Below are 26,320 nucleotides of genomic sequence, written 5' to 3'. Positions count from 1 at the left end.
ATAGTATATGCTGACATGCTTTGAGATTGTTAGTTGTTAAATGAGGCCATCTTTGTTTACAGTATATGTGCATGCATCAATAGGCAACTTCATACAAAAAATACACGCTGGGCAGGACTCTAAAGCTGGATGCTTCCTATTAAACATAGATTCATAAGGTGATAGTGGTACATCAGTTCCATCACATGAATGCTCCTCTTATCCTCTTATCCTAAAAACAGTGTGGGATAGCATAATTGAAATATACTTCATTAATGTCAAAACAGATGAAACCTGTTTACCCTTTGAATATTTTCCATGTCTATGTCTTCTCATATTGCATCTCACCCTTCTTACTACACCTCGTGTTGCCTGTGATCACTGCTTTCATAATGCCTTCAGCTGCCCCACAGCCTCATCAATCTCTATCTTTTGTTCTCTAGGTATCAGCTGGGAAAAAGGTGGATGCTCTAATGTTAATGCCAAGCAACTTCTATAATTTGAATAACACTGAGTTTGTAGGAAATAGATACCTTTTAAATTTCTACCATTAATTCTAAATTTTTTAAGGAGAGATTGACAGATAAAATATATTTTTATAAGCACAATTTATCCAGCTTTGGGAATCATGTTAAAAACTGGACATAATGCACATGTCCAGTGCCAAACTGTATTTTTGAGAACTTTGAAACTACTCAATATCCTCGTTACTGTACTTTCTATCAGATTTATCAGAGCACACGATGATAAATAAATAAATACAATCTGGAAAAATTGGGAGGATTATAATTGGATATCACATTCAGAAAGTAACATGTATGTCACAGACACTTACATTATATATTTCCTGAACTCACAGTGAAGTACTAACCTAGCTCAAAAACACGCCTTAGGTGTAGGTGTGGAAAGATCAAAGCACTAACAGTATGACTTTTAAGACTGAATTTTACAACAATATTTTACTAGGCAGTTTTTCTAAGATCCTTCTGAAAAGCCAATATCCTCTCCCATTTTCAATCTACATTTGCAGAGCTGATTTTTTGCTATAATACAAGTTACAGTAACTAAGGTAACTTTACAGGTGAGGTAAACTGCAGATCTTGTGTTTCACTTCAACCTCTCTAAAAAGAGGGAAATACCACAAAAGTAAAACCTGAGACCAGTCACATTTTCTCAATAACACTTCAGAGTTCTGATTCAGGAACTATGCCTTCCAGCTAGGTAGGCTACTTTGAGTGCCACAAGGCTACAAACAGACTTTGAGAGTTGTTCGTGAGATAAAATTACTTAAAAATGCATAAACTTGTTTATCTCCATGTATTTTACCTTGAAAAGATTTCCTTCAGGATCCATCATCTCACAAATAGTGCTAGAAGTATGTTTCATAATATATCTCCCTGCTTGTGTCCCTTCCTTCTTGGTGGTGAAATTGCAGACTTCATGGGTATAAACTGCTGAGCAATCCTCATCAATGAAAAGGGAGCCTGTCTTGACGGGTAGAACCTATTGCAGTAAAAATTGGGGTTTTTTTGTTGGAATGGATGGAGAGAAGGAAGGAAGATGAAGTCCAGAAGGCAGGCTGATGTTAATATCTGTACAATTTTGACTTCAGAAAATTTAAGATTGTGAATTAAATTTACTACACAATAGTGAAGAACTACTCAAACACTGGCAGAGTACAAAGTTGAAAGAATCACAGGATTTGTGAAATTTATACAGAGGGGAGTTAAAACAGTCAAGATGAAGCTGATGACAGGTAACTTGGGACACAGACATAAATATCACCGTCACAAACTAAAAGTAACTCCTACCTGATATGTTCCCTGTGGCTTTGCTATAATAGATGTCCCATCTCCAAAAACGGTACAACAGGTACCATTCTCACAATTTGTTGTAACAGTAGCAAATTTGGGATTTTCTACTCGAATAAATTTCATTTTCCTTGTGACAGTTTCTGAGAGTTCATCTGGAAATTAATACAGAAAAACTGACCTGAGTAAATGAATCACAAAAAAGTCCTAGAATTCAATTTGTATTTCTTTCCTCTGATCTTTATCTTCTCAGTAAAAGATCCTTACATTTTTCATAACATCCTTTATCATCTAATTTTGTTATGCAGACACTATCCAATCTTATAATTTTTGTGCTGTGCACTGAATATAGAAAAAATTATCTGAGGATGGCGAGGAGACTATATTCTAATTTATCAAGTATAATCCTAACCATAATGATTTGGATATTTGTAACACACAAATTGGATCACTGAAATGCTTTCTGCCTGTGATACATGCTCTAAGATAAGAAGAAATTCCTATTCAGCAGCACAAGTCATAAAGAATAAATCTAACTGGTATATTAATTTGGCCACTGGCATTTCTTGTTCACTGAATAACTTTCTTTCCCTACACAACTAGAGCTTCCTGCTTTGTTTGAACACAACATTTTTGACACTCACATAGTAAATATACTCTTCATATTACATAAAACAGAACTTGTCTAGCAACTGAACAAAGCATACAGAATATACTTCCAGACAGAATAAACATGGATGACATCAGCCTCATTTGTTTCACTTGTAAATGTAAGTTTCACTCACTTACATAAGGCATTTTCCAAAGTCATATTCAATGAAATTCTGAATGTCTCCAAGGCTGGAAAGATTTCTCTGAAATCATGGACTTTTTTACCTGTCTTCTTGCTATCCTGAGGTACAGGATATTCTTCACAATCTTGGTAAAAAGTTGTGATTCTAGTACCATCCGCATGATCTACTACTCTGCTGCCATCCAGCTTCTCAACAATTATCACTTCATCATCTCGTACAGTCATAACCTGAAATAATAAGGGAATGTGGATTTACATTAGCATTGAGATACCTGTAACAGCAACAGCAATAATGCAAAGCATTATGCATTACGTACTGAAACTCTGAAGAAGTTGGTCTACTCCAACTTTAGGTCAGAGACCAAGGATTTACATTTTCTTCAACATCTACAGCTTTTATATTAGTAATGGTGTAATAACATAGTCTGTAGGATGTTTTGAAAGAACACAACAGATTCTACAACAGATGATGGCAGCCCTGTCACATAGCTTAGTAGACAGTGATATAACAACACAAAAAATCGTATTACTGTTCCATCAGCTGGGTCAGTTGCCTGATAGAATAAGATTGGCTCCAGATCCATTCGCCTTCCTCCTTCAGTTCCCACTTGAATGCCTAATGGGGTTGTTGTTATCCAGGTTCCTGCTTGATTCTCCTTAGGTTGCTCAGGATTAACCAGACCCTGAATAACATCTTCAAATATTTCCTCCTTCTTTGGGTGCAATACAATGTTTTTGTCACTGCCTTTTCCTGCAGAAACAAAAAATTCTGTGTAAGACTTGGTATTGTCTAAGGCAAAAGACAAAATCAATCAACTGAAGTTTCTGTGAGTATTGCCTTTGATAGAATTGAAAGAATACTTTATCATAGAATCATAGTATCAGGCTAGAGGGAAATAATAAGAGCTGTTATTCAAGTGTTCGAATCTTATTTAATACGTTCATTAACAACACAGAACAAATAAACAGGATAGTATGATATCTGATTATGACATGGCTTTGGAATGTACCATGAATATAGAAGAGAATCTGAATGGCTTTAAGGAAAAGAAAGCTGGAGTAGGAGAGAAATGATCTGCTATGAAGATAACAAATAAGCAATATACAGCAGCTGACCACAGATAAATTGCGTTTTACACCGGCAGAATTTTTAGACCAAAGAAAAATGCCCTTTATTGAGTATCATAAGCCCTGCTAACATTAAACCTATCCAAAACACTGGAAACATTACCTCTCTTAGTGCTCATCTCAGGTAAAGGTTCTGGCTCTGATAATGGTTGCATGTTTTCTGGAATTACAGGTGGTGGTAAGACAGGGCCAGAATCAGGACTTCTACTCACTGTGCCATCAGCAAACAGAATCTACAGAAATCAAAGACATATTAGAGACTAAAATAATTTCCAACACTAATAAGAAGTCTCAAAATAATATGTAACAAATACAATAGTCACTAGAATTTAGCATGTGATGAAGGAAGAAATGTAAGACTCACAGAATAAATGCAAAAAATAAAGAAACTAAATTTAAAAAAATGACTGCTAATTAGTTCAGTTCACATATGTAATCAGTGGGGGTTCTATTTAGTAACAGATAGGCATTATAAAAGTAAAGGCTTTGAATGCTTAAGAGGTCAAAGGTTGATATCTTTTGAATACCACTTTTCCTAACAGCAGTAATGCATCTGTGTCACCATATTTATCTGTATTGAATACAGGTATTTCACATGTCTAGGATTGCTGCTAATTTTTCTAGCCATCAAGTCTAACAAAAAGAATTAATGGTTATTTATTTTACTATAGCTGATTTCTGAGATCTACTGTCTATAATCCTTAACTCTCAATATGCAAGTTTCCTTGTGAGGCAGATAAAGCATAGAATTACCTCATTAATCTCTGAACACATTTACAAATAGAAAACAGATATACTGTGGAGAAAATGGTACAATGTGGAAAACATATGGATAACATATAATCATATCTCAAGAGCTACAGTTCCTGTGAGATAATTAACCATTTATTTTTCTTGTTGAGTGCTTGTCTATATGCTTTCCATTCTTTTATAACTCATAGATGTTAAATTAATACAAAGAAGGAGGCATCTAGAATCTGTGTATACAAAGACTGTGGTATGACCACCCTAGGCACATGAGCCCTGAATTCTTCAGTCAGGAAACTGCATCTGGAGGATATACAAACAAAAGGCAGCTAGCTTCTTCGCATATTACTGAAATTGATATGTTTTTCTGAAATCTTGGATAAATGGTTTAAGATTTAATGTAACAAATAAATGTAACAAAGTTGTACTAGGAGTTCTGGCCTACTTAAACTGTAAAAAAAAAAAAAGAGGAAATAAGGAATAATTTTGACAGTTTCTGAGTCAAAGCACACATCTTCTCATCAATTTGCTTACAATACACAGAGTATTAGACTTAGAAAAGATAATTGCTTGTTGTTTGATTATTGCATCTGCAGAAGTGGTATCTAACTTATGTTACCTAAAAGGTACCAAAGTCCTAATTTGTGTATAAACAAAGAAGGTACTTAGGAATACAGTTTTTTGATGAAAACTTAGGATACCAAAAGGTGTCTACAAGACTGACAATTGTATGTTTTCTCAACCTTGTATGAAGAAAGATACGGATGCATTTGTGTCACCAAAAATAACAAAGACTAACTAATGCACACTTCAGATGTTTAAGTCCAGTAAAGTAGTTCTCAAAACTACATTAAGCTGTTTCCAAATCCCAAAATTGCCTAAAACATTCACATGCCTAAAGTTTTCACTATTAAAATTCCTTGTGCACGTTACGGTGTCTGATTCTGAACAAAGCCAAGAGCATCCTAGTCTTGACACTGCTCATTGTTACTTAATTCCAACACTGACAAACTATATACTTATCTATGCCAGCTCAGAAGCACAATTCAATGATAACACCACACAGACTGCTTCCAATGACTCTGCAAAACGTACCCACGTAGATCCATCCATCATGTATCTTACAACAGATCCTTGACTGGTGATGACTCTTGATACCTCTTGTTTTATTTGACTTGTCAGTGATGCATATAGACGAGAGTTGTTCACGTTCTGGGGATAACTTTGCCTAACGAGAATTTTCAAAGCTGGTTGCTTGGTATTTTCTCTCTTGGTGTCATCTTGTTTTATTTCACCTTCTGCAATCTCATGATCCTTCTCTTTGCTTTCCACAGCCTTCTCCCCCTTCGCTTCGTTTGCTTTGGCCTCATCTTTTTCAGTCTCCTCTTCCTTGGCTTCATCTGCTTCAGTCTGCCATTTCTCAACCTCCTGTTCTCTGACTTTATATGTTCTGATCTCACCTTTCTCAACCTCATCTTCCTCAGCTTCAGCTGTAGCAGCTGCACCTTCCAAGTCTGAAAACAAATTCTGAATTACTTAATACACACATTCCAACAGTGTTAAACACCCAGTATCAAGTTGTTTACCATATGATATTCAACTTAAGCTACTAACTCAAGTTGGCTTCCTTTGTAACCCACAGAGAAAGGGACAGTTTCTGTTTCTTGGACAGCAATTCAAAGCAGTTATCTACTCAGAAACTCCACATCCTCCTATTGAGGTGTCTCTCTTTCCCACATGAAAAAAGGGAAATTTGTAGATTGGTTTAGTATGGATGCTAAACTTTTAGAAAACTGAAATTAGATAGAGGAATCTCGTAACTGGCTCTAATAAGGAAAAAAATTACTGAGTTTCACCAAGTTTGAGATTGAATAGAAAATGAACTTAGATATTTTGTCTCCTTCAATAAATAAAGTTTTTAGGACAAATTACGGACATATATTGAGTGTGCTACTGAGTACAATAGGCAATTGTGTCAAGAGACTACATGTATGTGTATGTCACAGCTCTATTCATCTCAGCTATTCAGTATTTTAACTTATGCTCCTTGCCAAAATGTGTGTTTGACAAATCTCTGTATCCCTTTTAATGTACTTTATATCAGATTGATCATAGCACATTTATAAACTAAATGTGCTAAACTAAATTTATAGCACTAAACTGATAGAATATTAATATTGTATTCAAATTAAAATGTTACTTATGTTGTGACTCCTGTTAAATAGACTTTATAACAGAATTAGAAATCTGAGATATTAAATCTAAATCCCTCAAATAAACATATTTAATAATAAACATTTTTATGTGTAATTTTAACTTCTTTAAAAGGTTCTTATTCTGTAGTGGTTCAAAAAACTAGCCTTCAAAACTTTCACCAAGGAAAGTTAATACAAGTCCATTGGGACAGGAGACGTTGAGGCTTCGGAAAGCAAGAGCAGCTGACATCACTTTTGTTTGGGAAGCTGGTTCTTCTACTTCCACCTGCAGGGAATAACAAACCTTACTTAGTTTTATTTCACACTTAAAAAGACTTAAGACAAAATTAGACTAGATTTCAGTTTTACCAAAACATATCAAAAAGTACATTCTATCACTGATTTGTAGCATTTTGAAAGCGTATGGATTCTGAAGTGAAAGCATTAGCTTATTTTCTTTGATTATAATATCTTATTTTATTCATCTTTATTAACCTTTGAAGAAAAACCACTCTTGACTGTATTTATTTTGCCAAGTCGTTAAGCTATCTTATTTACAGTGTCAGGATGAAATGAAAGGTAACATGAAGCAGAAGAGAACTGAGTTTGTATCAGCTATTCTACCTTTAACAGTTAAAAAAAAGTGCATAAGATAGAAATAACACTACGTCAAGTCTGCTGAAAGTATAGCAGATGAGAAAAGAACAGGAAGGAATGCTTGACGGACAAAAAGTGTAGTCCACTGCACTACTCTGTAGTGGAAATTGTCCTGATGAATAGAAAAGATGAGGATGACCTAAATAATGTCTGAAGTCTCTAGAAGATTTAGGAAAAATACAGCAATGGATCCTTTGATGTCAACCTCACAGAAAAGTATGTGACAGTGAACTACGCTATACCAATAATCATAAGATGAAAACAGTTTTCTGTTGCAGATGAAGGTAAGAGAGAACTAGTCCCTGTATTATCCTGTATTTCTAATTTATATGGAGGAAATATAGGGGAAAATAGGAAAAATTGGTAGATGCTTTGCCACATCTTTTTAAACAAGGGACATTTTATGGTTACCCTACAAAATATTACTGGGTAATTAAGGTTACCCTCACTACCCTAAAATCACAAACAATCGTGGGGTAGACATCACAGAATAGGATGGAAGTAACCCTCACTTGTCCTCTGCTTCCTCCTTTCTAATAGTAGAAAAAGTATAACTATATCATTAGAGAAAACTGGCAGTACAACTTATCCTAAAAATTTACAGGGCTAGACATTTCCTAGTTTCCCTAGGCAAATCTATTCCAATTATTAATCTTACTGAGATTTCCCTATTGGCCAACCTGAACCATTCTGACAAAAAATTAATTTACTTCTTATGATTTCTTCTGATTACATGGGCTAGCATAAGAGATCTTCTTGTCCCTCTACCGCAAGCTGCTCTATCAATTTTGGATTTACAAACCCAAACCAAGTCTTTTAACCTTTTCTCACTGGTAAAGTTTTCAAGACTTCAGGTTGTTTTTAGTACTTTCCTCCAAAGTATTTAATGTGGCCCATATTTTTCTTTACCAGTCTTGATGGGAAGAATAATTTTACATACTTAGCGGGCTATACTCTTCTTCATTCATCTTAATATGGTGTTTGCCCTTCTCACAGCAAGATGGCATTACTGACTTGTATATAAATTTTCATTCTTTTCATCTCAGACCTTCTTTTGCATTACTGTCGTTGATAAAATGGTTGTATGTTCTATAGATTACTGATTATTTATACGCAATTATAGAACCTAGTACACGTTTTTACTGTTTTCCAGACACTGTTCATGTGAATTTGTTAAAGCTGTCCTTCAAAATATTTGCAGATTCACACAACTAGGTACTGCATGCACTAGCAAAGGAACATTATTTGCCTTACAGATTTTTTATTAAAATACCAAAAATTAATGGACTGAAGACATTCTAAATGAACCAGCAAGAAGTTTTTTGGAAAAAGAGATGGAACGTAAAGGTTTTGACAGAATTTTATTGGTAGGGAAGTGTGTGTAGGGTTTATATATACCATACAATTGTGATATGTTATTGTCAGTGCTATCTGGCAAGTTCCCCTGCTCAAGCTCTTTAAGTATCTAGTTAAACTTGAGGAAATTAGGCCAGCAGGACTTTTCGTGGATATGGGCAGAATCCAAGTTGAAAGAAGAGCCACAGCAAAACCTCATTCACTAGGTACCACAGAGAAGCATAGCTATTTCATATCAGAGAGCCTCCCACGGATATCCTAAAACGTTCAGTATCTTTTCATTCTTGTCTTTCTTACTACCCTCTCCTGTAACTTGCTGTGCAACTCCTGTTTCAAATATACCTGTACTGCATTTAACCCCTCCTTTCCATGTTGTCTAGTCTACATCTTTGAACAGCTCAGCCCAGCTCTGTTAACACAATTACAATCTCCATTCAACCTCCCTTGCCAAGAGGGCTAAGAATACGTATCATAAACTGCTGGAGAGGGCATAGCAGGGTGATTCTGAAATAAGTGGCTAAAGTGACCAGTGTGACCCATTTCTCCCTCACCCAGAAACTCACAGTTCTCACTCACAGAACTTTGTGGAAGAATTTCAAGATCAAATGCTAAGCACTTTTGAGGCATATGGCTCTGTAATTTCTGCCCTACTTTGTGATAAAAGAAATGCAGAATCTTCTGAAATGTCGTCCATCCTTTCCAAAGCCCTGTCCTGTGATAGAAGTCCTTCAGCCATGGGCAAAAGCAGCTTCCTAATTGCTGGACCCTGGCTAGTGGTTTGTTGGAAAGATCAAACTGCAAAGCAAGCTTTTGCAAAAATGATAACATTAATTTGGCTAAATGCTGAGTGCTGCACTTGGGTCATAACTTCAGGAAGTAGTATATGCTTGAGGAGGAGAGGCTGGAAAGTTGTCCAGCAGTAAAGGGCCCGATAGTGTTGGTTGACAGCTGGTTGAACATGAGCAAGCAGAGTGCCCAGGTGCCTTGTATCAGAAATACTGCAGTTAGCAGAACTAGAAAAGGGATTGTCCCTCTGTATTTTGTACTTGTGAAACCACATCTTGAATACTGCATTTAGTTTTGGGCCCCTTAATACAAGAAAGATGGTTGCTGGACCACATTCAGAGAGGGCCAACAAAGCTGGTGAAGGGACTAAAACAAAAGACATATGAGGAACAAGACTGAGAGAACTGGGGCTGTTTAGTTTGGAGAAAAGGAGGCCAAGGAGAGACACCACTGCTCTCTAAAGCAAGGAGGTTGTACAGAAGTGGCTATTGGTCTATTTTCTCAGGTAACAAGTGAAAGGGTGCAAACAAATAGCCTCAAGTTGTGCCAAGGGAGGTTTAGATTTGATTCTAGAAAGAATTTCTTCATGATTAAACATCAGAACAGGAAGTCCATGAAAGTGATGGAGTTGCCATTTCTTAAGTTATTTAATGGATATGTGGACATGGTTTTTAGGGACATGGTTTAGTGATGGATTAGGTAGGGTTAGGTCAATGGTTTGACTTGATGATCCTAAGGGTCTTTTCCAACTGATTCTAATGATTCTATGATTCTAGTTTGGTTGGCTGAAGACTTTCCAATACAGATTTCAGAAAGCACAGAGAAGTTCTCTTATTTGATTAAATTAAAAACTTTAACCATAGAAGAAGTTTTAACCATGGAAGTTCTGTACAAACACAAGGAATAATTTCTTCTCCATCACAGTGAGAGTGATGGAGCACTGGAACAGACTGTCTCAAGAGCAGTCTGTTTAATATCTCTCTGGAAATATTCAAAACCCATTTGGACGTCTTCCTGTGTGGCCTACTGTAGAGAACCTGCTTTAGCAGGAGGGTTGGACTAGATGATCTAAAGGTCCCTTCTAACCCCTACAGTTCTGTAATTCTGTGTTGCAGTGTAAAAACTAATTTCTAGAGCAGTTCTAATCAGTGAGAATGTAACAGGTGTAACTGTAAAACCAAAATCAATGCAAGTATGTGGATCACTGCTCTACATCACAAAGCTTTAAAGGCTACCTTAATTAACAGCACCACACATCCAAACAATTTTTAAACAACTGGAGAAAATAAAGCATATCCTTAGAAGCACCATAAATTATTAAGAACTTGTTGAAACACTTCTCAAAATCTTCTGAATAGAATACATACGTCTATTACTTAAGTGTAGATATTTAGATTTTTGTTTCTTTTCTATGTTCAGTGGATAAGTGTCTATTTTCCCACCTTTTCTTCTTGTTTTTCATGGTCGTCTGGTGGTGAAGAGCTTATTCTGCTGCTGCTTGATTTTGTAGATGGCTGAGATTTTCCTGATTTTTGTTTGACTGATTTGTCTTTTTTTCCTGAAGCTGATGTAATGGAAGGAGGAACAGTCAGAATATGAACAGAAGGAACGTTCAGAATTGCTGCTAAAACAGGATCTGTTTCATCATCTAAAAAAAGGAAAAACATTATTTTTAATGCAATTAAGTTTCATAAATGTAGATTGTTACACTCAATTTTGACAAGATTTTATACTCTAAATTTTACCCTTAAAATAATGAATTCAGTGGTATCAGATAGACGGTCTGAACATATTAAATTATTTGGAATGGGCTACTTGACAACTGAAAAGGAATCTTGAAACTATTGTTTCCCTTAGTTTGGAATCTGCCTCAAAATAGATTATACAACTTTTTAATTCTGTTTTAGCTCAAGAATACTTACACAGATGGAGAAATTTTATCTTAGTCTAGTGCCTAAGATAAGATGGATGGAGCATGGACTGACTCCAGCAATTCTGGGCATCATAGCTCTATTCTGTTTCAATGATTCAGAAGGATTTTTAAGTTCTCCCACTTCTTAAAAGTCAAGCATTACAGCAGTTTGCTATCTGTGTTGACCTTAAGTATTTGCATTACCTTCAGAGACTTGAAAATAATATAAGATCTTCTGTAAAACGTTTTTTGTTTCAACAAATTAATAATTCTCTTTAATCAGAAAAACCCTGTCAGGGATAAAAATTTTTTCACACACTTTTTTAATCACCTCTTCTTGCTTGACAGCCTTACTCCCATGACAACAATTCATGGAATAGTGGAATAGCACCTTGTCTTCCATCTGGACAATTCAAGCAGTTAAATTCTTGTCTGTTCTGGAAAATTTGTTACTCCAGATGGAGCAACTTATTATCCATATCTTAACCTCAGCCATATAGATAGAGCACTGAAAATACCAAAGAGCAGAACATTGTAAGCCAGGAGATTCTGGTCAATGGCTCTATGTCCAAGTGGAGGCTGGTAATGAGTGGTGTCCTTCAGGGGTCTGTATCGAGTCTGGTACTCTTTATTAATGACTTTAACATTAATGACACTGATGATGGAATTGAGTGCACCTACAGGAATTTTGCTGACGACACCAGCTGAGTGGTGCAATTCACACAGCAGAAGCAAGGGTTGCCATTCAGAGGGACCTTGGTAAACTCAAAAGGTGCACCATTGTAAACCTAATGAGGTTCAACAAAGCAAAGTGCAAGGTTTTGCACCTGGATCAAGGTAATCCCAGATATGTACATAAACTGGGAGAAGAAATCCTTTAGAGCAGCCCTGCTGAGAAGGACTTAGGGGTCTTGAATGATGAAAAACTTAACGTGAGCCAGCAATGTGCTTTTGCGGCCTTGAAGGCTAATGGTATCCTGGATTCCATGAGAAGAGGAGTGACCAGCAGGGTGAGGTAGGTGACTGTCCCTCTCTATTCTGCCCTTCTAAGGCCCCATGTAGAGTACTGCATCCAAGCCTAGGGCCCCCAACACAGGAAAGACGTGGAGCTTTTGGAGAAGATCCAAAGGAAGGTCACAAAGATGACCCAAAGGCTGGAGCACCTCTCCTACGAAGATAGGCTGAGGGAACTGGGCTTGTTCAGCCTAAAAAAGAGAACGCTGAAGGAAGACCTCATTGTGGCCTTCCAGTATGTAGAGGGAGTTTATAAACATGAGGGAAAACAACTTTTACACAGGTAGATAGTGATAGGAGAAGGGGGAATAGTTTTAAACTAATGGAAGAGAGATTTAGATTAGGTATCTGTTTTCTTTTTTGATAAAATTACTTCTCAATTTTGTTTCTTACAATGAGCAATGTATTTTAATGTGAAAAACTAATAAGTTAGGCAAAAAAAAGTTAATGAACTCCCTGACAAATTGCAAGCCAACTTGCAGTTAGACAAAGGAAAAAAATTACATACAGAAGCATACTAATAAAACTATTCTGGCATGACGTCACAGGGTTTTCTGTAATGTAGACAAAGTGTTAATACATCTTTGGCTCAACAAGATAAAAGGCAGGCCTAATACTTACTAAACGCACAGTTTCCAGGAAAGTTTTGACTTACATGCTTTTAGCTCTGCAGATAAGAAGATGCTTAGAACACCCCCAAAAAACAGATTCTAATTAACTAGAAAGGCTGTGTGCTCAGGAACATTTGCCTTATGGATGATTCTGGATTTATGAGAACTGCAAAGATGACACAAAATTTGACAATCTAAGACTGAAAGAAACTAATACTATCTAATTAGCAGTCCACAGAAAACAAGCCTTCCACCTCAGGTTTTAACTTAATTCTTCAATCTCAGCTTCCTGGTGCTAGCATTAGGGAAATGCACCAATATCTGAATATATCCATAGCCTTTAGCCTGACAGGAAAATTTAGATCACCTTGAGGACTTTTAAGTACCCATTTTCATTAGCTGATGCATGGCTGATGTGCACAAATGTGATACTTTCTTAGATGGCTCTGTCTTTCAGTATTTAAATTTATGATGTGCGACTTCTACAGTTCATTGGAAGTCTGAGGAAAGATGAACAAATCTGTTTTACTTGTAATAGGCCAGTGACAAGTTTTCAACTAATTATATAAAATAAGAAAGTTTAACGTTCTCAATGGGGATCATGTGATGTAAGTTTATTAGAGAACACGACTGTGAAATAAACCAGCAGAAGTATCAATCAACAGGTAGCTGTTTCTACTAATCAGCTACCTGTAGATTGATACTTCTGCTGGTTTATTTCACAGGATGGATAATCTTGGGCAGAGGTAGTTCTCTACTGAGAAGCATGATAGCTAAAATGAAGGACTGAGGCAACTGGCCTTTAAAATCATCAGTGAATGTAAACCATCCTAACAAGTTTGTATAAAAATTCATGTGATCACTGCAAACTAGTTATAAACAAGCACTTATTCAGGAATAAAAGCTGTTATAGGCTCTCAGTCTCTGAGGAAATTTCATCTACTCTTATAACTCTGGTTGTCCTGCAAAAAAGGATGACACTCTCTGAAGGCAGCAATGGAAGAGTGGATTGTTGTGGCAGAGAGCAAACATCTTCAGAAATCTTGAGAATTATGGGAAATTCCAGAGGACTATCAGAGCAAGGAAGGTTCATCTCCCCATTTAAAACAAGATCAGATCTCTAGTACTTGGGAGTTTTACTCTCAGGATTTCATCAAGGCTCAAACAGCAACTGCACAGGTTACATAACATCCAGATGCAAAAACTCCAGAAGTGCTCAAGCAGTTCGAAGTGATGAAGAGCTTATTTACTAAATCTGAAGTTAGATTTGGGTCAAGCTAGAGAAAACAATCTAAAAACTAAAAGTTGTGTTTTGTTGTTTTTTTTTTTTTACCTTAAAAGCTTAATATTAAAATTTAACCAAGAAGCAAAAAGATGCACAAAACTGGCAAACAATCTGAGTCTTTTTCTCATCTGAACTTCACAAAGAGGAATATGGAAGAGGTAAAGCAAGGTAAGAAAAAAATAACAAACAAAAAAAGAGAATGAGAGGCTCCAAAAAATTATTTCAATAACACAATTTAATCAGCCCATGGAGAAAAACTCTGGATTAAATGCCATTATCATTCTACTTTAGGAATGGATGATGTGTAAGAACAGACTAAGCCCAAGTGTTTCTGGTTAGAATGTTTCTCAGCACTTACAATACAAACACCCACAAGGGAAATGAAGCCTTAAGCAAGCGATTGCAGGAAAACTGCAAACGGTCAAAGAATGCCAGTCAGCATTGCTGCACTAACACTCAACATGGCAAAGATTATTCTAATGCAGAACAGGTTGCCTATTGGATATAGGCTGCCTATTGGAAAAAAGCCTGAACATCACAGCCGATATGTAGGTGTTTACTTGGACAACTCAATTTTATGCCAAAATAAAAGAGTTCTCACAGTCCACTACATTGTGAATGCTATCTTTGCCCAATTTTAAGTAGTTCTTTTTTAGAAAATCACTTGGAAAAGGTATTTGAATAATTAAAATGGAGTATATAGTTGAATGGTTTACCACAATCCACACAAAGGTGCATTCAATTAAATGTTTTCATATTTTAAGAACTGAAAAATGCTGGGATTATTTTCTGATCAGAAGAGGGTTTCACTTTTATCCGTGTGATGGTTTCAGTGGCCTTTCAAATGCAATGGAAACAAAAAGCTCTTGGTAAAAGGAGATGCTATTTTCAGTGTGGTTTTGTGAAGCAATTGCTTCCAGTTGGTGAATGTGTTTATTGAAAAGCTGAGAGAAATCCCTCATTATGACTGCACAACTAGAACCTACAGGCCAACTCCTAACATAAAATGAAAATTCCATAATCACCTATATAAGTTAATGAAAATATTATTTCTTGGAAAACCAAAAAGACTCCTCAACAAATCACATTTTCTTTGGCTCAAATTAATTTGCTGATTTTGCTGGACTACTTAATAACAATACTTGCAAATTTCTCCCTCCACTGCTCTGTTTTCACAGTAAGTAAAAAAGTAAAAAAGCATGGAGACCTCCTTCCATTTTGAAATTTGAATCACTGAACATTCTTGACAATGTAATCTCATCTCAAGCCTTGCTGAAAATTCCCCACCGTGTGGTAACAGCTGCTAAGAAAGGCAGAATTGCATGCAACAAATTACTGAGTTAAGGGGTGTATGAAAAATAAAAAAAGAAGAAAAAGAATTCCCCCTTTGGTTCTCAAATATCCTCTACTATTTGCTTATTTTACCTGCTGTCTTCCCTGTAGGTCCATAATAGCTCAGGGACAGCTGGATTCCATTTTCCAATGTGGCTGAAAAAGATCCAAACTTGCTCACAGCTTTCTTTTTAATTTTTCCTTAAAAAAAAAAAATAAAATCAGAATTTTAAAGATAGCAACACACTGCAGAACCATCTGACCTGCAAACAAATGGCTGATTTGAATAATGGCACATCAATTTGGATGACTAATCTGTAAAACAAATTAATATAGAACAAGAAAACTTTCTAATTAGCTAGGTGAATTAATAGCAACAATTAGTGAAAATTCTTTGTGAATGTAAACAACAAATGAAACAAGTTCTGGAGTCAAGGATCTTCACTTCCCTTCTTGGCTGGCAATAATGCTGAACTGCTCATTTCTATTACACTGGGGATTCCTGTTTAGATAGGAGGAAAGCTTCCCACTGGTGCTGAATGAATAAAAGTGGCTTTAGATGCTAACACACTGTGACTGAAAGTGTCACCTGACAGACCTTAGAATGACATATGACAGCTTTCAGAAGGGCAGACAAGAAACTTCATCCGTGGAAGGGATGCAAATTTTCTGTTCATCCAATCTACTGTCATTTCACTGGTGGCAGCTGCTGCCAAGGAGAGGAGCAGGAACAAGATGCTTTCTAATGCTAAAGAGTAAAAGAACTAACACTCCTACCTGAAGTTACACTTTTTCAATACTCTCCAGTTCTGCATGAGTAATTCTGCTGTGTTAAGGGCAAATAAACACATAAACAAATCATTACAGACCATCTTCTTGCTTGGAACCACCCCCTCAGCAGGTTACAGAAAGGACTCATGTTCTTTACAAGAGAGAGTGGTGAGGTGCTGGAACAGGCTGCCCAGAGAGGTTGTGGATGCCCCATTCCTAGAGGTGTTCAAGGCCAGGTTGGACGGGGCCCTGGGCAGCCTGGTCTAGTCTTAAATGTGGAAGTTGGTGGCCCTGCACGTGGCAGGGGGCTTGGAGATTCATGAACCTTGAGGTCCCTTCCAACCCTGGCCATTCTGTGATTGTGTGACTGGGATTCAGTACTTGTGGCATGTTTCTAAATGACACTCACAAGCAATAGGTACAGCTGAACTGCAGAAAGGATATGTTTCTACACCAAGGGTTCTGAGAACGCACTAATTCTACAGCTGTATGTCACACAAAAGACGACTCAGTTCAAAGTGGAAAGACTTTCAGAGCAGAAATTTATTCTGGTTATTGTAAAGAATTCAGTTTGCATCCTCTTAGTCTTTCCCAGGTCACATTAAGATCAGAAGGAGTTCTATACTAAAGATGAGAATTCTTCTCCTAAAGAATGGTGAATCTTCAGTGATTTCCTTGCTTAAAAAAGTGGTTAGCATCTGTTGTCCTGCACTATGCTTATGTCTACACTTTGATAAGATTTCTGCACGATGCTTAAGTCAGCAAACTGGATTACTATTTTACCTTTTGTTTTTAAATGACTGGGTCTCAATCTGATCTCAGATACAAAGAGTTGTCCCTGTAAGTTGTCATTCCAAATAACATAGTTTTCAAGGGTGAGGACAGAATGTAGCATCCCTCTTTATCATCTTTGTCATCTCCTGACTCAGAAGGTTCAAAGACTATTTCAGCTCCAGCAAGCTGGGGCAGTACTAGATCTGCATGTTTCCAAGACTCCCCCAAGGATTTCAGCTGGAAGACTGGTCACTGAAAAAAATATTTCTACCTCTTCTCTGGACTTCTCATTTGGTCAGTAAATTTTAAGATGTAGTAGTGACCAGAGAAGTACACATTCACTCTGTTTTTTTGGATGAGTGGTACTAATAGTTAAACATTTCACTTACACCTCACATTCACAGACATCCTGATATCTTTATAATTTTGAATGATGCCTAATAACATACATTCTTGCATATATTCTTCATTTGAAAGTATGATCTATTCACAGCAGCACTGATCTTATTTACTCTTTGTAATTAGGAATTTATTTTATAAATAAAATAATTTGTTGAAAGTTGATAAGGTTTACATCTGACTACTAAACATGTCAAACTATTTATTCTTTTTATCAGTGATATCAATCCACTAACCTGGTGCAGTTTTCTGTTCTTCGTTATTTTCATGCACTTCAATTTCTGTTAAGTTTTTCTTGGGGTCTGTGATATGAATGAAGAAGTTGTGGTTGTCCTTTACCACTTTCACCTTCACCAAAGTTAGACCTACAAAGCAATGGAATACAATTATTGCTTTCACTAGGCTTCAGTACTGATTTCTGTCCCCCAGAAAAGCCTGCACTTGCAACTATAAGTCATACAAAAAATAAAATTGTACAGAAGTGGGCCCAATTTCTTACTATTAGGCAAAGATGACCTAATTAAGTTTATCTGAATTTAGATTATCTTACTAAATATGCAGAAAAACTTCTGACAGTTACAACTGATAGACTGTGGAACAACTCTGTTACTTACACTAGACAATTGAGTGGGATATGCATTTGTGGAATACATTGCATTGGCTGCCACTGAACAATTCTATTTTTTGATACTTACGAACTGTTAACCTACAACAGAAGAACTCAAACTTCAGTGGTAATAAAATCTAACACGGAATTACATGGTACTATCACAATATCTTTAACAGAATTTCTACTACTGAAATGCAAAAAAAGCATAGGATAAAGGAAACTTTGTCATCAATTATTAAGTGAGTCAAAGCAAAGTGTAAAGTGTAAAATAATCACCTTTTACAAACTCTATCTTCTCTACTTGAATCTGCCCTCCATCAGATGGGAAAAGATAGTGATTGATTCCAGATACTTGAATGAGACTCTCCCCTGTGTCGTAACCAAGAAACTGAAAAAATACAAGTTTTAGACAGCGGGTAAATAAGAAAAGCAGAAGTTGTAAAAGACAAAAGTTGTGAAGTAGGGTTAGGGTAATCACACTGACATTGTTCTGATCAATATTTCTTGTTCAGACATCTAATTGTGACTTTAACAAATATATGGCATGTTACTCTTATATCTGAGTAATATCTCATCTTCTAACTGAAGTAACTTGTTTTACATGAGTGCAGAATCTAGTTATTCAGTTGTACGTAGCCACCGTGGGAACTAAAAAGTAGCAAGTAGTCTGGTGGCTTAATAAATAAAAGAGGGAAAGAAAAATTCTGGCCAAATACAAAGAGATAAAATACAAAGTACAATGCCATGAGATTTGTATGTTCAAACCAAACCTAGTAAGGATTCTAATTTCCAGCCCTAGATTTTGGAATTCAGACATGGAGAGTACTGTCAGGGAAGTTCAGACCAGAAATTTATGTAGTTATGATTTTGAAGGGTGTACTCAAGCAAGCTCAGACTAAAGTATATTGACATAAGGAGGTTACTTTATCTGCAGTACATAACCATTGTTTACATCTAAAAAATGGAATTCTGTACCATAAAGGAACTCTAAGCTTCCTTATTTACATTCCTAAATTTCAAAGAGATGTAAGTAATGAAAATAGGAGAACTACTTTCATGAATCTGAATCTTCTGTTTTCATAGATTAATGTCCAGCAAACTTCAAGGAGAAGTAGGATATTATCCATAACTGTCATTTCCCAGTACTGCAACAATAAATTGCTTTTGGAATATCTAGTCTAATCCTTGTTTTGCAGATCTATAGGTTCTTGGTGTATAGTGAGAAGAAAACTCTGGAATGACAGTCTTGGATGTAAGGCTTACTCTGGAAATAAAACCCAGTGCAAACTGTTTGGATACTATTAGTAAAGAGTTCCCCCAGTAAGAAATCTCTCTCTGTTAGTGTAACAGGCAGAATAGCTTGTATTACGGCACTCCAAGGACATGAATTTTGAAACAGGAAATAGAAGAAACAGTAGATTCCTTTTATTTGATTTCCATTGTGGATAGCCAAAACTTCAGCCAGGTCTAGCAGTCCCCAAATAAATGAATTGGAACAGGTCTTTATATTCCCTCTTCCTACCCTCTCCCATGAATGACGCTTCTTTAGGCAAAATTCATCCTATGAAAATACTAACCAGGGACACAAAACCAATATCAATTTATCTTTGTGTTTATGTCATATACATTTAAAAACACCCAAGTTAATTAAATAGTTTTAAATGCCAGAAATTGCATTTCAAAACTTTTAGAAAGCAATTTGATGCTAAAGCAATGGAATTGAGCAGGATCTAGCTATGATTAATTAGTCCTGAACTTCAGTTTCATAAAGGATTATAGCTTTGCTAATCTTGGCTATATATAAATAGCTGACAATCTCCTAATGTAAAATAATATGACTCTTTACCTTATAAATTTTCTCAGAATGTGTTTCTGGGATGCTGAGATCCTCCTCAGGTTCAGGGACTTCTGCTGGCTCACCCTTAAGCTTCTCTTTGGAAGATTTCTTATTGGAACCTTCACTTTCTTCACATATTATTGTCTCTTGTCTTTTCATTTTACCACTCAATTTTTCTCTCTTTGCTTCTTTCTCTGCCTTAAGTCGTTCTTCCTCTAGTAATTTATTCTGTTTCTCTTTACTATCCTAAATTATAATCAGGAGTTCAAGTTACTTTCTAATCCATGATATTTTATATGTGAAAAGGATATGAGTAAACAAACTCAAAATAACGTAGGTTCCTTTGGTCTTCTAAGTTAATAATACTTTTAAAACTTGTCTACAGTTTTACAATATTACATACTATATTCTGCACAAAATTACTGACACTCAATTCACAGGATCAGTCATTCTTGACCACAAGAGATGTATCAGATGATAATTTGTATCTTACACACTCAGTTATAGTGAATTATTCATTTTATAGTTCACTTTTCCACAATGTTTATCACCATATCAGAACAAATTATTGACTGAATTTATTCCCAAAATGTGACATAAAATGGTTTTATCTTTTACAGAAAGAGGAAAGAGGTATTAAGACCAGAGGAAAGAGGTATTAAGACCAGAATTATTAACCTGTATTATGACAACAACATTAGGCATCTGACATTTTCCAGGTTAGCATTTTACGTTCTAAGCACACTAATGCACTAACATTATCATGAAAGAAACAGTAAGCATTCACAATTACAAGTTAGACTAATGCACCATATACTGTTAGAAAGATGAGATACGTACACTGTGGCTGTGAAGAGTCAGAAAGAACCAAGAGAGTGCAGCATCAGTTAAGCTAGATCTACCAAGTATAATGGATAACGTAAGTATACATAAGTCTACATTAAGAATGAAAGCATGCCTTTCTGGCAAATCAGTGTTATTAAGTCCTTTTCAGAAACACACATATTTTTGCCATACCTTAAGAGAACCTTCTCTAATGAAAGGTTTCTTTTCATTGATGGACTGAGATTCTAGAATGGTGTCCATTATGCTCTCAGGTCTTGATGTGCTGCCTTTGAGAAAAGGAGGAGGAATAAATGTGATCATAAATATGTGAAAATTGAATAACTGTAAAAAAAAAAGTTCATGAATGAAAATAAAAAAGGTATGAGTAAACAAAATAAAATATACACTGGTAAATAGTAAAATATACAAGTATAAGAGCAGAATAAAGTCAATCTTAAATATTTTTAGAGATAAAATAAGCTACTCAGAAGAAATTTATCACATAACTAGTATTAACTGGCATTCATAATTGGGGGCCATATGTTCCTTTGGTCATTTTGGGTGAACAGTCTTCATGGTGTTCCCTCCTAGCTTCATGTGTACTCCCAACCACCTTGTTGGCAGAGCAGCGCGAGAAGCAGAAAAACAGTTCGTGCAAGCATTGCTGAGTAACACCTGAAACACTGGGGTATTGTCAATGTTATTTTCCTCCTAAATACAAAACACATTATTGTATCAGACACTACCAAAGAAAATTAGCTCTAATTAAGCCAAAACTACATGGGTACAAGATAAGATTCTAAAGTCATAACTGTCCTTTTGGTTCTCAAGCTATAATCAGAAGAATTAAGTTAGTTAAGGAATGGCAATCTGATTTTTGTAAATGGTAATCTTTAGTGCTAGAAAGTTTCAAAGTAAATTCTCAAAGAAAGTTAGTAAAGTAAAAGCTACATAACAAATCATTTTAAATTCCATTTAAATGCACAAATAGAAAATTTGGACAAAAGCTCTCTTTTTTTGTCAATATTTGTGTTCAAGATTTTGTTGCCCGCTCAACATTTACTGCATAAGCTGCTTACAATTTTCATTATTCAAAATGCTGTTTGTGATTAAAGTTTGCTTTGCAGTCTAGTTAATTCCAGTTTCCAGTTTTAGTTTCTAGTCTGCAGCTTCTGACTTCCAGCTTTTATCCTGCTCTTTCAAGAAAGCTGTCAATTTCAATTACTGCTTGTCTCTTCATATGCTTAGTCACGTGACAGAGATTCACAGTTGTACATAATCTTTCAAGTAACTCCATTAAATAAAAACAGATCCTGAAAGCGTATATTTATATTAAGGGACTCAAGTTTGCAAAATGAAGGATGATGCAGAGTATTTAAGTAAATATACTTAATTTCAAAAGATGCTTATGTATATACAGATGACAAGACACGCTTGCCCTACTAAAAATATAAGGGATTTTACTTCAAACAGATTTAGGTCTCAGCTCTTACCATGAAGAATGAATTTTCTAGGATAAAACAGAAATATACCCACTTGTAGCTTTTATAGATAAGCCAGGCTTTTTGACAGCACAATTGAAAAATTCAGATGGTCCTTCTGTCATTCCTTCTCCCTGTTTAAGAGCCTTTTTTTCCCTAGCTATCTTCTTTTCTTGATATTTTACTTCTTCTTCCTTAACCCAGTCTTCAATTGAGTTGGCCACCAGCTCAAGATAGTTCCTGAAAAGCATAACATTTATCTATTTACTATAAAACAATTTTCACTAAGATGATTTCAGATAGGAAAAATTAATTTGGCTTCTCAATTTCTTATATGAATATTACACAGTAACCTTTGAGATAGACTGTGCTTAACAGATTATTATTATTATTTTTTTAATACAGACACTGGTATTTATGCCTGAATGATGCTTGTTTAAAATAACTCATGTTTGGGATTTGGGTTCTCCTGACTGCAAAGAAATAGTGGAAACTTGTCTTCCAAAGAACATCTGCCATCAAAGAAAATCCAGACATCCAGAAAACACAGACATTCAGTTTAAGAATGCTTGAGACCAATTCTATTTATTTTCTTAGTTGCTCTTGATTTATATTGCCTTTTAGAATACACTTTATTTGCTTGTTTGGCAGCTAAGGAGGCGTTATGCTGCTTAGTTTCTAACACTCTGCTTATTTTCTAGCTCTTTTCTATCAATATGACAAGGAAAGGCATTTGGAAATTATCAACCAAATTTAGGTTACAGAATCAGTGCACTGTAGCTTGTCGTAAATTAAGAATATTGATAAATAACAGCATAAGTTGGCACTCAATGATAAACTGATGCAGAGCTTGCGTTATTTTGTCTTCCAATGATATCTGAAACTACTAAATAGTTTACTGTGCACGACTGCTTTCAAGGCAAGATTAAAAGTTAAAAATTGCATATGCAGTTATTCCTCAATTTCTTGTTTGGAGCATTACCGTAATTCTTCACGTGTAAAAGTAAAAGCAGCATGTATAGAAGTCATTTTATCTTCACATTTTTTTTCATTCAAGAGTTCAAGATGCTTCAACTGTATTCTAAAGCCACAGTGGTATCCACAGATTTTGGTTGTGAACACATAGGCAGCACAAGAAATTTTTGACTTCACGATGGTTTCAAATTTCTTACTGCAGCATTACCTTGCATGTCAAAGAGACTTAATATGTAAGCTGTCTACACAGGCTGGATATATACAAAGGTTATATACAGCTTGAAGATCTACTAGTCTGACCTACTTCCTGCAGTGTGCAAAGAGCCTGCTTTGAGATACCTGCACAGAGAAACTGTTTGTCATGTATTCAGCAGGGAGAAGGCAACTCTGCAAAGAATACAAGTTAGAAAAACAGAGGTGCTGAAAATAAAATGCAAAGCTAAGCTAGACCTAGAGTTGCCAGTGCTGGAATAACTTGAAGATGAATATATGTTATAAATAAAAAGGAGATTATTCGCATGGAAAGTATTTTAGGGCAATGAAACAGTCACTCAAAGTCAAAAATACATATTCTATTAATATGTTTTCTGATGTCACCACTGCCAATGTCTGACTCAGAATCATTTCTCAGAAATAATTATTTTTTCCAGTAACTTGTGCAATGTGCTTACTATGAAACAGTAAACAAATGACATTCAGATTCACTTTCAGCAAAAGAATAGTTATGACAATGTTGACATTAACTTGGCTTTCTGATGGAGTGGTCACTAAACAAAAATGAAGGTTTTTTTTACACATGTAACACTGTACATACATGTGCCCATGCCTTTGGACACAGTTAGTCCGTAGAATCCACTGGATTTCAAGGCATTTTCATACTGCCTGAACTGTGAAGGACACAATTCTTGCATTTTTTGGATGTTTGGATGAACTATAGGACATCATAGCCATGGAGAAGAAGGAGAAATAACTGAGATCTCCAGGAGCAAAACCAACTCCAAATCAAGCTGTTGCAACACAAAATTTGATTCCCTCCTGTAAGAGAATTTGCCATAAAAGGAACTACTTGAAGTCCACTGGCTGGCAGTAATTAATCAAGTACACAGGTAAAAGAACTATATTCCAGAGAGCAAATATGGAACAACCCTACAAAGCAGGTATCTGGTCTGTCAGATATCACAGCAAAGAAGTAACAAGTAAACGTATATGGAGAAAACCCATAACAGAGAAGCAGTCAAACATCTTCCCTGTGGTGAAAGCGTGACTCCTAAATATAACCCCCAAATTAGAATGACAGTAATTTTAATAAAAGGAAAATTAATCCATAGTTACATCAGAGGCCAGTATTTTGTAGAAAAGTAAAATACCACAAGCAATACAACTACATTAGTAAGTAGTTTAGTAAGTAGGGTTTCTGACTGTGTGTGTGGCAACTCGGCAAGATCTGAAAGGCAAAAGAGGCTACAGCTTGAAGTGCTCCAGGTATTTAAGAACAGTCTTCCAAAGAAGTATTAGGTTGCTTGGAAACATACACTAGCAAATATTTGTGATACTTTGTCTGGAAATCTGAAGTGATCTTTAGCAAAAAGGTTGAATAAGGTTAAAAAATGTGGTAATTCTTTTGCAGAGAAAAGGCAGGTACAGATGCCACAAAATAGAACCAAATGAGAGCTTACAGCTCTTCATAGATACTAAGTAGCAGACAGAGCACTAGAGTATTTCCCAAAAGAAGAGTAAAATCAAACCTTTCCGTTAGCTTTCACGCTAGTTTCTTTAGGAATGCCTTTCTGCTTTGAAATAGAACCCCAAGAAATGTCAGCGAACAAAGCTGGCATGCCCCACAGAGAAGTTGTATTTAATGTTCAAGTCTTGTTTCCAGCATATCTGGAAGAATAATAATGAGTAAACATATAGCTAGCACAGCCTCAGCAAAATTAAAGTTTATCTGCCAGAGAGTGTGCATTATTCCTTCTTCGGATGCAAAATCATTGTCTTTTGTTTTGCAGGTTTTAAGAGCTCTTCTCATTTTGCAGTTGGCCTTGAATTGACTATTTCAATGCTGTGTCAAGGTGAGCTGCCAAACTGTTTTGGGAGTTGTTAGAAGAGATGTTTCAAGTCTAATTGCTTCCTGAGCAAGTCTGGTTCCACATATCTGCTCCTACAGGTAACACAACAGCAGGTCCTCAGGAGGAGTCACTGCTAATCACAACAAACTGGGATGGATTCACAAAGATTTCCCTAAGAGCAAAAACAGTACAAAGTATGTCTTGTGGAAGGCACACTTTGCCTACTTAGCATTAAAACCTGTTTAAATCTGTTGGTATCAACAAAAATTTACACTGAAAGAGTTCAATATTCTAATAAATAGAATAAATTCCTCAGATAGTGATGCTTACTGATAGACTTGAGGAAAAAAAAAAAGTTTGTCCACTGATAAGTTACTTTTAACTTTCTTTGATGAATCAGATTTAAATAATTCACAGAGCACCACTGTGTTATGGTTAAAGCTAGCTCAGATGTCTCTGCATAGCATTATAGCTTCTTAATATCTCAGTACATGGACACATATTCTACATTTGATCAACAAACCGGAATAGCAGTTGGATCCATATCATCTATACTGCTGTTGCAGTGCAAAAATGTACCAAAATAAATACGTCCACTGGCAAAAGCTCCAACAGTAGCACTTTTGTACTTCTTATTGGTGAGCAGATAGTGAAAATTAAGAGGAATGTGTTATTCCAAAAAAATAAAAAAAATAAAAAATCCTAATACTAATAAAGGGCTTCTAGCTTTTCTCAGTAAAACTCTGTGTGACAGCTGTGCCAGTTATATAACTATAGTTGAAAATCATGGAAATTAAATTTTTAGACAGTTTCCCATTTGACCTCCTCCAGATCAGTGTTATTTTCTTGACTTGTATATCCCTAATTTGACTTTGTGTGTGTATTATCATACTCTTACACCATGTGATAAGGACTCATGCACAGTTCCTGTATGGTTCTCCTCACTATGAAAACCTTTATCTCATCAGAACTCTTT

At 35.8% G+C, this 26,320-nt stretch overlaps 1 protein-coding gene across 5 annotated transcripts in view; it reads right to left on the bottom strand.

Moving 5' to 3' along the window:
* The window catches only part of SPAG17 (sperm associated antigen 17), a 97,833-nt gene that overhangs the window by 24,338 nt on the left and 47,175 nt on the right, over positions 1-26,320 (bottom strand). For all 5 annotated transcript variants that reach the window (XM_031613109.2, XM_090149909.1, XM_090149905.1 and 2 more), the window contains exons 18-31: positions 22,359-22,543; positions 21,015-21,109; positions 20,007-20,243; positions 18,437-18,548; positions 17,787-17,915; positions 15,700-15,807; positions 10,895-11,100; positions 6,819-6,939; positions 5,554-5,972; positions 3,815-3,944; positions 3,114-3,334; positions 2,667-2,811; positions 1,791-1,945; positions 1,306-1,482 (exon numbers count right to left, since the gene is read on the bottom strand). In XM_031613109.2, the coding sequence (XP_031468969.2) occupies positions 1,306-1,482; positions 1,791-1,945; positions 2,667-2,811; positions 3,114-3,334; positions 3,815-3,944; positions 5,554-5,972; positions 6,819-6,939; positions 10,895-11,100; positions 15,700-15,807; positions 17,787-17,915; positions 18,437-18,548; positions 20,007-20,243; positions 21,015-21,109; positions 22,359-22,543 (2,440 nt within the window). The remainder of the gene's footprint in view (positions 1-1,305; positions 1,483-1,790; positions 1,946-2,666; positions 2,812-3,113; positions 3,335-3,814; positions 3,945-5,553; positions 5,973-6,818; positions 6,940-10,894; positions 11,101-15,699; positions 15,808-17,786; positions 17,916-18,436; positions 18,549-20,006; positions 20,244-21,014; positions 21,110-22,358; positions 22,544-26,320) is intronic.

This window comes from Phasianus colchicus, chromosome 1 (genome assembly GCF_987193195.1).
Source record: "Phasianus colchicus chromosome 1, bPhaCol1.hap1.1, whole genome shotgun sequence".
Taxonomy (NCBI): Eukaryota; Metazoa; Chordata; class Aves; order Galliformes; family Phasianidae; genus Phasianus; species Phasianus colchicus.
This window is presented reverse-complemented; position numbering and strand designations above follow the sequence as displayed.